The sequence below is a fragment of the Protopterus annectens genome, chromosome 2.part0 (genome assembly GCF_019279795.1).
Source record: "Protopterus annectens isolate FY-2018-M chromosome 2.part0, PAN1.0, whole genome shotgun sequence".
NCBI classification, from domain to species: Eukaryota; Metazoa; Chordata; order Ceratodontiformes; family Protopteridae; genus Protopterus; species Protopterus annectens.
Window position 1 is genome coordinate 1,700,530,540 of NC_056728.1, and position 13,311 is coordinate 1,700,543,850.

At 42.1% G+C, this 13,311-nt stretch overlaps 1 protein-coding gene across 1 annotated transcript in view; it reads right to left on the reverse strand.

The window, feature by feature from the left end:
* Nucleotides 1-13,311, reverse strand: part of HSPA4L (heat shock protein family A (Hsp70) member 4 like) — a 2,148,355-nt gene that overhangs the window by 692,149 nt on the left and 1,442,895 nt on the right. Inside the window, exon 13 of the mRNA XM_044061754.1 lies at nucleotides 8,157-8,258. Coding sequence (XP_043917689.1) covers nucleotides 8,157-8,258 — 102 coding nt within the window. The remainder of the gene's footprint in view (nucleotides 1-8,156; nucleotides 8,259-13,311) is intronic.

Sequence of the window (13,311 nt, forward strand, 5' to 3'; positions counted from 1 at the left end):
AGAGCTCTGCCAAGTATTCCAGGATGCTAGCTACGTTTACCAGTGACACATTCTCTCCTTTTGCAGTACTCCAAATGAGATATCTTTTCCATTTTGCTGAATAATTTTTTCTTGTTGAGGGTCGCCTCCAAGATAATGTCTTTAACCCTTTGAGATAAATCTGGGTTATTTGGTCTTATGCAATGTTCCAGGCAGCCAGCTGCAGTGTTTTCAGGTTTGGATGCAGGGTTTTGAAGTTGTTCTGTGTTAACAGCAAGGGAACTAGGGGCAGAGGCCATATTTGTTCCCGAGACATACTCCTCAGTAATGGGTACCAATGTTGCCTTGGCCAGTCTGGAGCTATCAGGATGATCCTTGGACGGTCTTCTTTGATCTTCAATAGCACCTTGCGCATCAAAGGAAGAGGTGGGAATGCATATGCTGTCAGGTTTTTCCAACTGAAAGATAGGGAGTCCACTTTCAAAGCAAGTGGGTGGTACGTCCTTGTGCAGAATTTTTTCAGTTGGTGATTGTGTGGGGATGCAAATAAGTCTATTTCTGGTAGTCCCCATTTCCCTGTAATGGTTTTGAAGATGTCCAGATGCAGCATTCATTCGTGGGCATCCATGGTAGTTCTGCTTAGGATGTCTGCTAGTATATTTTCTTTTCCTGGCACAAAAATTGCTTGTAGCTGAATGTTGAAGCTCAGTGCCACATTCCTGAGGTCCACTGCCATCCGGCATAGAGGGTATGAATGTGTGCCTCCCTGTTTGTTGATGTACCACATAACTGTGGTGTTGTCCGTCCTTATCAGCAGTTGACCCCGTCGAAGAAATGGTCTGAATGCCTGAATTGCCAGTTTTACTGCCAGCATTTCCTTTTGATATATGTGTAGGTGCAGCTGGTCTTGAGTCCATAAGCCTTGTATGCACTTGTCCAGCATGTGTGCCCCCCAACCGAGGTCTGAGGCGTCTGTTGTGATGGTCTGGCTTGGTTGAGTGCTGTGGAAGGGCAGTCCCTTGTTTGATTGACAGGCCTGAGCCCACCATTGGAATTCTTGTTTCAGGCATGGAATTATTGGAATTTGGGTTTCTAGGCTGTGCTTGTGCTGAGACCATAAATTCCTTAGGTACCACTGTAACTTTCTCATATGTAGTCTGGCATGTGAAATCAATATTATGCAGGATGCCATGTAACCGAGAGCTTGCAGGACTTTCTTGCTGTTAGCTGGTTCTGCTTTGTTAATGCCATGAACTAGAAAGGGAGTTGCTCCTGTTTTTCTACTGTCAGGAATGCCATTTGTTTTGATGTGTCCAGATCTGCACCCAAGAAGGTTATCCTTTGGGATGGTATCAGCCTTGACTTTTTTATATTGACTGTGTATCCCAGGGCTTGTAGTAGATGGATGGCCCTTTCCAAATCTTTTGTTAATTTGTTTTTGTTGTCCGCTTGTAACAGGCAGACATCCAGGTAAGGGTAAATATGAATTCCCTGAAGCCTGCAATGAGCAATTACTGATGCCAGGCATTTCGTGAATACTCTGGGCGCAGTAGATAAGCCAAAGGGCAATGCTGAGAATTGATAATGCTCTGATCCTGCAAGAAATCTGAGGTATCTTCTGCAATTTGGTCGTATGGGGACGTGCAGGTATGCCTCCTTGAGATCTAGAGTTACCAGCCAAGACTCCTTGACCAGCATGGGAAGAAGCTGCTGTAGGGTCAGCATTTTGAATTTTGGAACAATGAGGTATGTGTTTAAAGCGGACAGGTCGAGAATAGGTCTCCATTGGTTTTCTTTTCTTGGTACCAGGAAGAGTCTGGAGTAAAATCCTTGTCTTTGTTCCATAGATGGTACCCTTTCTATAGCTCTCATCCTTAGTAAGTGAGTTATTTGTTCTAGAGCTTCTGTCTTCTGATTTGGAGGTAGGTTTGGCATTCCTCTCTTCCTTGGTAGAATATGGAAGTGAAACCTGTAACCTTGGTCTATTGTCTGTAAAATCCATTTGTCTCCTGTGATGTAATGCCAGTTTATTGAAAATAAGGCTAGCTTCCCGCCTAAGGGTGCCTCTAGTTGTTCCCTGGTAGGCGGTGCCAGAGCCAAGTCACTGTGATTGTCCTGTGGAAGTGGTGGTGGCTGGATCTGTGGCTGTACCTCACTGGTTGTTAGCCTGCCACTGACGTCCCCTGTAGGCACCTCTGGATTGACCCTGCCTCTCGGCCTATTCCTGCCTCTCGGAGCTCTGGAGGTGTCTGGAAAGGACCAATTCTTGGAAGGCCAGTTCCTGCTAAACCTTGGAGGCTGGACCTGTAAGAAATCCTTGACTGTCTGGACAGATTTTGCTTTCTCTTCCACCTTCTTCAGCACCTGCTGCTTGGGAGCCAAACAAATTGAGCTTATCCATGGGAGCATCTAGGAGCTTTGATTTAACATGGTCTGGCAAGGACTGCTCTTTTAACCATGCATGTCTTCTGATCACTGTGCCAGTCATGGCTGATCTAAAGGAAGCCTCCAGTGCATCATAGCCGCATTTTAAGGAATGATTACTGACCTGCTGAATGTTATGTACCATTTCCTGTACAGATTTTTTGTCTAATGGTTCATCCGAGGACAGTTTTTTAGTTAATTGGTCTAACATAAATTCTTGATACTGAATCATGTGGAATTGACAGTTCAAGGCCCTAGCAGAAAGAGTAGCAGAAGTGTAAACTTTTTACCCCATCTCTCTAAGGCCCTAGATTCCCTTTCAGAGGGAGGGGTTTTGGTAGAAGTAGCTGCTACAGCCTTGGGTCCCTGGGAGATAGTTTGGGATCTGCAAAGGGGCCTTATACAAATGATAATCTGTGTCCGAACCCTGTAGTACCTATCGGGCTTAGCAGGGGCGGAGGAAGAGAATCAGGAGCAGTACAAGCATCATTAAAAGCATCATCCACAACAGTAAGTACTGGAGGAATGGCTAAAGGCCTATGCTGTGGCAAATGCAAAAGGTTCTAAGCCTTTTCCTAGAGTCTGAAAAATCCTGGCCCTGCCATTGAAATTGTTCCCTCATAGCATGCAAGGTTTCCCCAAAGAAAATTCCTCAGGGAGAGGCAGAAGGAATGGACTCTTCTGCATCAGAGTCCTCATAAGGAGAAAAGGGCCTCTGGAGGGTTTGAATTATCTGATTCATCAGAGGAGCCATCTGAAGAAACTGGCTCAGGGGCTCTACTCTAGTCCTCTTCTCTGGAGGGTGAGAGGCCCTGTCTGGATGCGGTTGGGATCCCCGGATCAAAGAAATGAGATCCTCTGCTAGACTAAGCATTTGTGAACTAGAGCTAGGCCTGTGAGAGGGTCTTAGCAGGCACAGATTTTGTAGTTTTTGCTGCTTTAGCCCTGGCAAAGGCCTTAATCGACATGGATGCAGGAGGCCTAGCAGCTCCACGTGCAGGGGTAGAAATATCCAAAGGGATAGTATCAGATAAATCCTGTGAACCTGCAAGAGCAGGTGGGATTTCAGTAGCAGATTCAGCCAGGCTGGATGAGGCCTCGGTAAGTGGCAAGCTTTCGGCCGAAGGAAGAACCGTGGTTGGCTTAACCGCGGTTTCGGCCGAAACCGCGGACCGCGAGTGTCTGTCCTTTTCCTTGCGCTTTTAGAAATTTGCGTGGTCGGAGTATCCGGCGGCATAATGTAAGCAAAATCGGGCAAAACTCTTCAGCAAATTCCGACCGACGTCTAAGTGTCCGTCGGTTGAAGAAGCACAGGCTAGACAAGCTGCTACGTCGTGGTCTGGGCCTAAGCAAGGTAAGCAGTAAGAGTGGAAATCTTTATGAGGTATTTGTTTCCCACAAGTTAAACAGTTATTCACTTTTTCTGACATCGGCTGAGGCAAGAAAGAGTCCCCAACGGGGTACTTAGCTTTTTAGAAGTCTTCGGTACTTGTAGTAGTAATCTCTGGTTCTGACCGACCGGCACTTGCGAACAGCTTCTGCTTAAGAAAGACTGAGGAAAATGGTGTCGGCTGATGCCTTTATACCCGAAGAACTGCAGCTATGACGTCGGGTGAAGTGCGACACCAGCCGAGGCCAGACCCAGACTTTGGAATCTGGCTGACCGAAGGGCTGCCTGACTCAGGACAACCCATTTGTAAGGACTGCAGATGCATCCTTGAAGGACATCAGCCCTTTCAAAAGCCAAACACACAGCGTCAATGGGACCAGACTGTGTCCCAGGCTGCATCTTGCACAAACTACAGAACGAACTAACCCCCCACCTAAACACGCTGTTCAACCTCAGCCTCTCCACAGGCTATATGCCCATAGAATGGTGCACAGCAACTGTTATCCCTCTCCACAAAGGAGGGGCCATAACTGACCCTGGTAACTATCGCCCCATAAGCCTGACTAGCTCGGTCTGCATGGCTGTGGAGCGCATCATCATGGAACTCATTAACAAAGACATTGGGAACCTCCAAACACTTGACCCGACCTAGTTTGGCTTTAAGGGTAGATCATGCCTACTAAACCTGGTTGACTTCTTCGAGACAGTCACCAAGGCCATAGACGAGGGAAAGGTGGTTCGCACAGCCTACCTTAACCTCACCAAGGCTTTCGACACCATTCCCCACTCTGGTATTACAGAAAAACTCACCAGCCTGAACATAAACCCCTACGTCATGAGATGGGTTGCCAACTGGCTTACAGACAGAACTCACACGGTAAGAATAGCGGGCTCCAGGTCAGACTCTAAACCAGTCACAAGTGATGTCTCACAAGCTCGGTCCTGGGACCCCTACTGTTCGGCATTTACTTCTCAGAAGTACAGGCAAACAAAGGAGGACTATGGCTAACCAAGTTCACCGATGACTGCAAACTGGGAGCCATAACTGTCCCTCCGGCTGACAAAGTCATGGCCTCAAGCTAAATGCCAAAAAATGCATAGTCATCCCATTTGGGAAAAACAAAACACCCACGAATTACCACATAGGTGGCAGCCCCCTTAATACAGAAGAGGTAATAAAGAGATCTGGGGACCCAGGCAGATAGTAATCTCTCCTTTGACAATCATATTGCCAAAGTAGTTAGGAAATCCTTCTAAGTTGCCCATCTAATTACTAAAGGGTTCGCATCTAGAAATAAAGAGGTTATAGTGCCCCTCTACTCGTCACTCATTAGACCCATCATAGAGTACAATGCCCCATTTGGGATGTACCTCACAAGACACTTCCAACAGTTGGAAAGACCACAAAAGTACCTCACCAAGAGGATTACTGGCCTCAAACATATGTCCTATGCAGCCAGACTGAAAAAACTCCGGCTGTACTCAGTGGCATATCGCTTACTCAGAGGTGATCTCTGCCTGACTTACAAAGCCATGTCCAACTCAGAATTTATGGACATGCTCCACCTAAAGAAATCCGAGCCACGCGCTGTAGTGAGCTAAACCTCCCCACAACAATAAATAGAACATGCTGGAGGGATAGATTCCTGTCACAGAGACTCTCCATGCTTTGGAACAAAATTCCAAATTACATCAGACAGAGCTCCTCACTAACACTCTTCAAGAGAAACCTTGACAAGTGGATGGGTAACAGAAAATACACCCCTGGGATCACTTCATTGGCTCTGCTTGACAGAGGATCAGTTAATTAATCAATGGGGCGGCGAAAGCTGACACACTCTGGCTAGGCTTATAAATGCCCTCGGGCAGATAGCCTAGTACCTACCTATGAACCTATATGGGAAATCAGAGAGGGTTCATCTAAGCAGTCAGTTACGGAGATACTGCCTTTGGATGTAGTGCCATGACCTGCTGCTGATTTTTTTTTTGAAAGAACTGAAGGGAATGTCTGAAAAGGTCTGCAGCTGAGATCCTCGACAATGAATTGCTAGATTAACCATATCTGTATGGTGAAAATGCTCTGAAAGACTGTGACCTGACACAGAAGATACTGTACATATTTTAGATAACTTCTGGAATTAACCGAGGAAAGCCAAGGTTCCTATACTTTTGATTCACTCATTCCGACACATTTATGACTCCAGTTATTTTTTAAGAGCTTATACTAGTGAAGACTGTGGGCAGTTTGGCCAAGGACCTGCGAAAATAACATCTTGCTATGCTTTTGCCATCAAGTGCATGGATTTGTAAGACAGGGACATGCTGCTTTTACTTGGTGTATGCTCACTGACACAATTTTCCTGCTGTGCTTCCTTTTATAGGAGGGTCAACAGATCAGATATGAATTTATGATGTTTGGGCCACTTCTATCTTCAATGATTAAGGAAGACATTCTGCAAAAATTCTTTAAGACCAGTAACATGCCACAAAACATCAGTGCTGCAAAGTTCTCCATCCATAGTGTCTTCCATCAGCTGTACTCTCATCAATAGGGATTGTTTGCCTCTGTCCTCAAGCCCTGACTCTACTCTTCCAAACTAATCAGGGTTGCTCAATTACTGATTCTCTAGCTGGCAAAAGGCACAGACCACAGATTTAGTACAATTCTCGTGTGTTATGCACTAAATGTAAAATACTTACCCCTTTCCATTTCAGTGAAAGGCTGTAAAACTTATTTACATTTGAAAAACGATAAAGAAAAACTTTGAAGCATGTTCCCTAAATTTCCAAGACTACAAAAGTTTGGTCCTTTCTACATAATGATTTATACAAAGAATGCATTGAATTTAACACTGACCAAATAGAGCCACTGGAAAATAGTTGCTGCATTATGCACTCTCAGGGGAGCCTTTTACATTTAAACAGTTATAAAGCTCAACTCTCAGTGCAACTCCCATGGGCTCTGTAGCCAAACAGCAAACACAAAAGTGATCATGAGTACAAACAACAGTCTTTCTACAGCTGTAACAAAGGAAGAGTGGCAAAGGAAATAATACTTTGTCTAAAAACTAATTAGCATTCAAACAAAGTACTACTGTCTAGATGGGGTAAGATGTGATTCTTAACTTCCAAAATGAACTGTTAAATCTGTTGGTGGAACAAAACTGGAAAAAAAAATGGTCTCTCTCACACCCACATACCTTTGCTTACATAAATGTGTAAGCAAATGCAAACACTGAGATGTGTAGACAGCAGGAAAGGATTGTTATAATGGGAATACATATGACCACATTAATGCAATAGAATTCTCTAAATATTGTTTACACTTTTCACTGTGGTTATTACATAAACATGTTTAAAAGTTACCACACAGGCAGGTAAATTCTAACCTCAAGTTCACAACAATTCTGCATCAAAACAGCTGCAGTATATCAGCTCCATGGAACAAAAAAATAAATCCCTGACTGTGCCTCAAACAACCCATTTTGGATAACAACCCAAGCACCAAAGGAGCAGATCAAGGTGGGAAAGGAATGAGAAGCTGATGTTGGCTTGCACATGTGAGAAAGAAAGGAAATGGCAGGTTCCTGTCACAGGGTGTCTTCCACAACAAAGTACATAACAGGGTGCTATATGTGCAGAAACTGTGGGGTAAGAGTCTGAAAAAAGCATACCTGTATTCTAGCTGAGCACTGTGGGTGTGTGGAGGTGTAAAAACAACAAATTAAGGGTCACTGCATAGCTGTTTTTTAGTCAAAATAAGATAAGTTGAAGGAGCAAATTATCCTAGTTCCTTGCACGACGATGGTGTCAATCCACAGCTCAAGCCTACCCCTCCTGGCATCTTTGGGCAATAGCAAGAAAAGAGGAATGAACTGGCTCATTAAGAATGAGAGTAGATGGTCATGGGAAAGGCAATATGTGAGGATGTTTTATGTATGTGGAGCTGGGGGCATGACAACAACAGAAAGTCTTTACACAGCAAACTCTCAGTTAACCGGAACTCAAGCAACCAGCAGTCTTAAGCAACCGGCAAAAATAATTGAAAAAAATACAGTACAATTTTCATGCATTGCACTTTCTGCTTTCCCCCCACAGAAACATACCTTACATTTTTACAGTTTTAAAAAGGAAGATAGGAATAAATTCCCTCATTCCCCAACCTGAGAACAAGTCAAACCAAACAATAGTACAAGGTACAGTATTAGTCAGGCCTATTTTTAATAGTAACCCTCAAGCAACCAGAAATTACACTTATCCGGCATCTACCAAAACCCATGGGTGCTTGCTGTATAACAAATATAAATGTCTGCAGTCTTTATTGATCAGCTTTAGGACAGTCTTTCATATGAATACACCACACCTTTATATCTGTGCCTGAGCTTCCATCATCTTCAGCTGACTGGTTTTGGTGGACATACTGATCATTCTGGTGACTATCCAGATGGTCTTCCTGCATCTTTTCCTAAAATCAACACACAATGTTAATAAGAAAGTGAACTATGACAGTTCTGCCTCATGCAAAAACCTGTACTACAAACTCTGTAGATAAGTCTGGGGATATTTCAAAATAACATCTAACAACCAATTCTGGAGACATGCAGTACAGCTTACAACAATATGGCAATGTGACATTAACAGGAGTTGACTAAGCTGATTGGCAGTACACTTCCCTTAAAACTCAGTACTGTCTCTGAGAAGTGGATTGTTTTTTGCAAATACATATCTATAAATTTTCCAGAATCCTGTGATGGACTTGATTGATCTTGCCTACAAACAGATCCTTATTTTCACAAAAATATGTGCTCCCACTACAGCTCTCAACCTCACATTTCCTAAATGTGGAATCATATCTATCATAATGAGGAACAAATAGGAAAAATGTGTAACATTTACTAACAGCTTACCAAAGACTTTAAGTAGGAAGTTCACAGGATGGTTAAATGTGTTAATTTACACTTATAAAAATTTCTTTCATGAATGAATATGATTCAAATATCATAGATAACTGTTAAAAAATTATTAAAATTGAATGTGTGGCAGACCCTGTCAATGTAAATCAACGAGAAACAGATTTTTAAGACTTAAAGTGAGAAACTTTTCTTACCATGAGGTACACTTGAGAATTATAGGTTAAATTCAAATATAGCATATGACTCTGATAAAACAGTATACACTGCTAAGTATGCACACACATATTATGAAAGCAGGTTGTCAAAGAGTCAGTCTCAACAGTACTCATAACAGCTGGGTTACACAACATGAACGGTGTCTTATCCAAAAACTGCAGAAACAATGGCTTCTTCATTCTCTGCAAAGGAACTCATATTTTTCTGTTTCTCAGAAATACTGCTCACTCACTGTTTATTTAAATATTGCATAAAACAATTTTCTTATCGATTGATGTTTACTAATTATGAATTCAATTTTTTATTATATACACATACTTTTCCTTTTGTATTACAAGTTCTCTGAGATTAAAATTGTCCTTTTTTGATCACTGCTCTACCTCGGTTAACAATTTCAAATAAAATACAAAATAAAAATATCATGGCAAGTCTCTTGGTAGAATGCACTAACAAAGGAAAGCATGGTACTTATATCTATATCTATCTATATATCTATATCTATATCTATCTATATGTATATATATATATATATATATATATATATAATCTTTTGGCTGCTCCCGTTAGGGGTCGCCACAGCAGATCATCTGTTTCCATTTCTATATATATATATATCTCCATGTTGGTGCATGTTCACTATGGCTCTTGCCGATTTTAGTGTCTTGCACCTCTCAAACCACCAGAGCAAATTTTACTAGAAAACAAAACTGTTTTAATTTTATACCTTCAAAAAAATGTGTACTTCTTATTTCGTTATGCATGTTACTGCAAATACTGCCAACTACATCTGTACAACATATACAATTCTGACAAACAACCTCCAAAGACTTTCATTCATAGTACCTTTCTAAAGTTTTGGATCATAATGATGATGGCTAGCATATTTGCAAAAAAATGTAATCCTGTCACTAAGTTATGGAGACAAAAAGCTTTGGCTTCACTTTTGACTAAGAAAGTTTAAAACTCCCCACATAAAAATTAAAAGAAAATATGCTCAGTGAAACCAGCTAAAGAAAAAGATGTGAAGACACCTATTCAAGAAAACAGCTGTCTCTATTAAAAAGAAACCATCATCCACTTTAGCTTCTAGGACTTTTTCCATTCTTTTTTATCAATTTACATTGGCATGGAATTAGAGTAAGATGTTTCTTCCCCTGGATGGTCTTTACTTAGGCAAAAAGGCCTAACAAGCAATATCATACAAGGACTGCGGGAGGGCTACTGGGCATTCTAAAGATAAATGTGGGTATTAAGGAATCTGTGCTGCAGGTTTCCACTGTGTACAGAACTTATGCTCTTCCAGAAACTAATGTTCAGCTTTCTCCACAATGTCTTCCACTGCCTAAAAAAACTATCAGAGGACTTTGCTTTAGCCTCATCTGAAGATGAGCAACTGATGTTATTCTACCTCAGTGACCAATAAAAGTCAGACTTCGGTGTTGAATACTCGACACCTATGCCAGAACCTAACAAAGGCATTTTATAAAAAAACAAGGAGAGGAGATAATCCTTCTCCTCTTCCTCAGGATAACTGTGTCTTTTTGAGCTGTATAGCTGTTTTTTTTTCTCCCCGACATCTGTGACCACTCAGGCTGTCCTCTCGGTTTGCTCCATTAGGTCATTCATTCCACAGAAAGGCAAAAGCTCTTTCATCCTAGGGTCAGAAGTGAAACAGCAAAGATGGCAGTTGTAACCTAAGGCCAAAGAATTTTTGCTTTAAGGCTCTAACCTCTCTACATGGGCCCCACAGGGTCTTGCATGCAGAAGACAATGGGGGGAAGGGGGATATTATTCACAAGCGATCCAATCCCTCAAGGCAGTCCTGCCTCCTTGAAGTCAGAACTTTTGTGTTATCTCTGGTCTTCACTGGGAATTCTACAATGGGACTGATTGCCTAGGCACTGCCCCACCCTTTCACTTGAAGAAAGATGTACCGGTAAAGATATGTCACTCTTTTCTTCACCATACCATCACCATCAGGTTCTGAAGCTCCTATCCAAACTTGAACTACCAGCGACATAATCAGGGCTTTATCCCTCTGTAGTAACAAAGCTAATTCATAAGTGTTCTTTTTATTCCAAAGTCTCTTTACTTGGTATAGTATACATGATTATGAGGGCTGTTTTGGCAGTCTCTTGAGTCTCCTCCTCATGATAGTAATTTTAATGACATCATAAACCTAAAACCAGAAGACTATCATTGACTGACGTCAGATATTTGTTTACCAAAAAAAGACTTTCACAAATGCTAAAAGTCTCAGAATTTGAGGGGAGAATTCCTCTTTTATCCTAAACATTCCAGGAACTAAAGAGTAAGAAGACACAGTTGTGTAAGTTGCACTTAACCATAATAGTAGGTGTCCAAATTCCTCACTGCTGCAGTGCCCTTGAGACTATGTGAGTTGTGCCTTGTCCAAGACACAAAAATTGGCCTGACTGTTGACTGGTCAGCCCTGAGGAAGGAAAATCAGCAGTCAGAGTGGAAAATATTCAGGACTATCTTGCTTAAAAGTTAAGTAGTTACAGAGTCATCTTGAATTAAACAAACAAGAAATACCCACCAAACTATGTCACAGCAATGACTATATACAATACTAGGGTGGTGGTGGATGAGTGCAGCTACTGAAGCAGTGAAAAATTCAAACATTGACTGTTAGGAATAAGTGCAACTTACACAATGTTAATCATTTCAACTAGTGCAGTATCCTTTAGGCTATACGAGTTGATCACCAAAGCCTATCCAATCTGGGAGGAGGAAATATATGGCTCCAGGGGTCTCTGGAGAATGGTCCTAACAAAACCAAATACTGGATCTAGAAAGAGTAACCAGTTTGTATGCCTTATAAAGGTGTGTACATAAGACCATGTAGCTGCCTCTATAATGCTTCTGGAGTCCACCTTTCCCAATAAGCCATTGAAGAAAACAAGGCCCTTGTACAGTGAGCCTTGATACTGCCTGGATTGGGTTTTACCATGGTGGGCATAACAAAAGGCAAACAGCAGAGGACAATCATCTAGAAATAGTCTGTTTTGACATGAGCTGTCTTTTCTTAGTCCCAACATAAAAAATAAACAGCTGACCATCTTTTCTAAAGAAGTTGGTACTGTCAGTACAGTTCCTGAGCTGCCAGTGCACGTCCAAAGTATGTAGAATCATTTCTCCCAGGATCTGAGGGTGAGAATAGAACACTGGGAGTCTGATGGCCTGGTTCAAAGTAAACTCTGAAACAACCTTAGGCACGAATGAGAAATTTGTTCTTGATACCATAGCACTATGGAAGACTAGATAATGTTTATTCACCATGAGAGCTTGCAACTCAGAAAGTCTTCTTGCAGATATCAGAGCAATGAGAACAACAGTTTTTCTATGTAATGAACCTTACATCTGCTTGATGTACAGGGTCAAGTGGAGGCATGGTTAATTTTTCTAGCACAAAGTTATGATCCCAGGAAGGAACAACCTGTTTGTGTGGTAGTTTCAGGTGTAACATTCCTTTCAAAAATGATTCTACTAAAAAACACAGAAGAATGTGGAGGATCCACTGGCAGACATGCTGAAATGGCCTAAAGATGTACCTTGATATTACAGTATGAAAGGTCAGAGGCTATTAACTCACACAAATATTAGAACACTGGTGCTACAAAATCCCAGACTGGTACCTAGTCAATAACCAGGCCCTAATAGAAAAGCTCTTCCACTTGCCAATGTAAGATGCAAGATTTTCTTTTAGCAGGTTTTCCTGGCTCCTTTAGTAGCTGTTGTACATCCTCTGAAAACAGGTTCCCCAAAGGGTATTAGAACTGAATCATCCAGGCAGTTGGTTGAAGATGTTTGAGACTGTGATGTATCAAACTCCACCTGTCTTGTGTGGGTAGTTCCAGTTTGTGAGGAAGCTTGGGACTGCTTGATATGGTCAACATTTCACAATGTCTAAATTCATATCGCAATTGAAATATCGACCATACAAGTAGAACATAAAAAACAAAAACAAACTTACCTTAATGCTGCTAGCAGGGGGGCTTTGCCCCTGCATCCCCCTGGGGGGCTCCGCCCCCCTACATCCGCTGGGACTTAAATATACCAACTCCGAGATCGCACTAAAGTGCAGACATGGAAATCTTTCCATTCCACACTGTAGGGAGATGCCGGTTCCCCATGGTCGACCATATGGTCTCGGCCATATGAATGTCGACATTGTGAAATGTCGACCATTCGAAGGGGACCTGGAAGCTTATGGTAATTGCTCTTGGCCAAAAGGGGGCCACCTCTATTTTTGGCGAGTCATTCTGAATATTCAGAATTGCCCTGGGTATCAGTGAAAAGGGTGGAAATGCATTCCCATCAATGGGAATGAGAAAGCATGAGTTGACTAGTTTGTTTTGAAAGTAA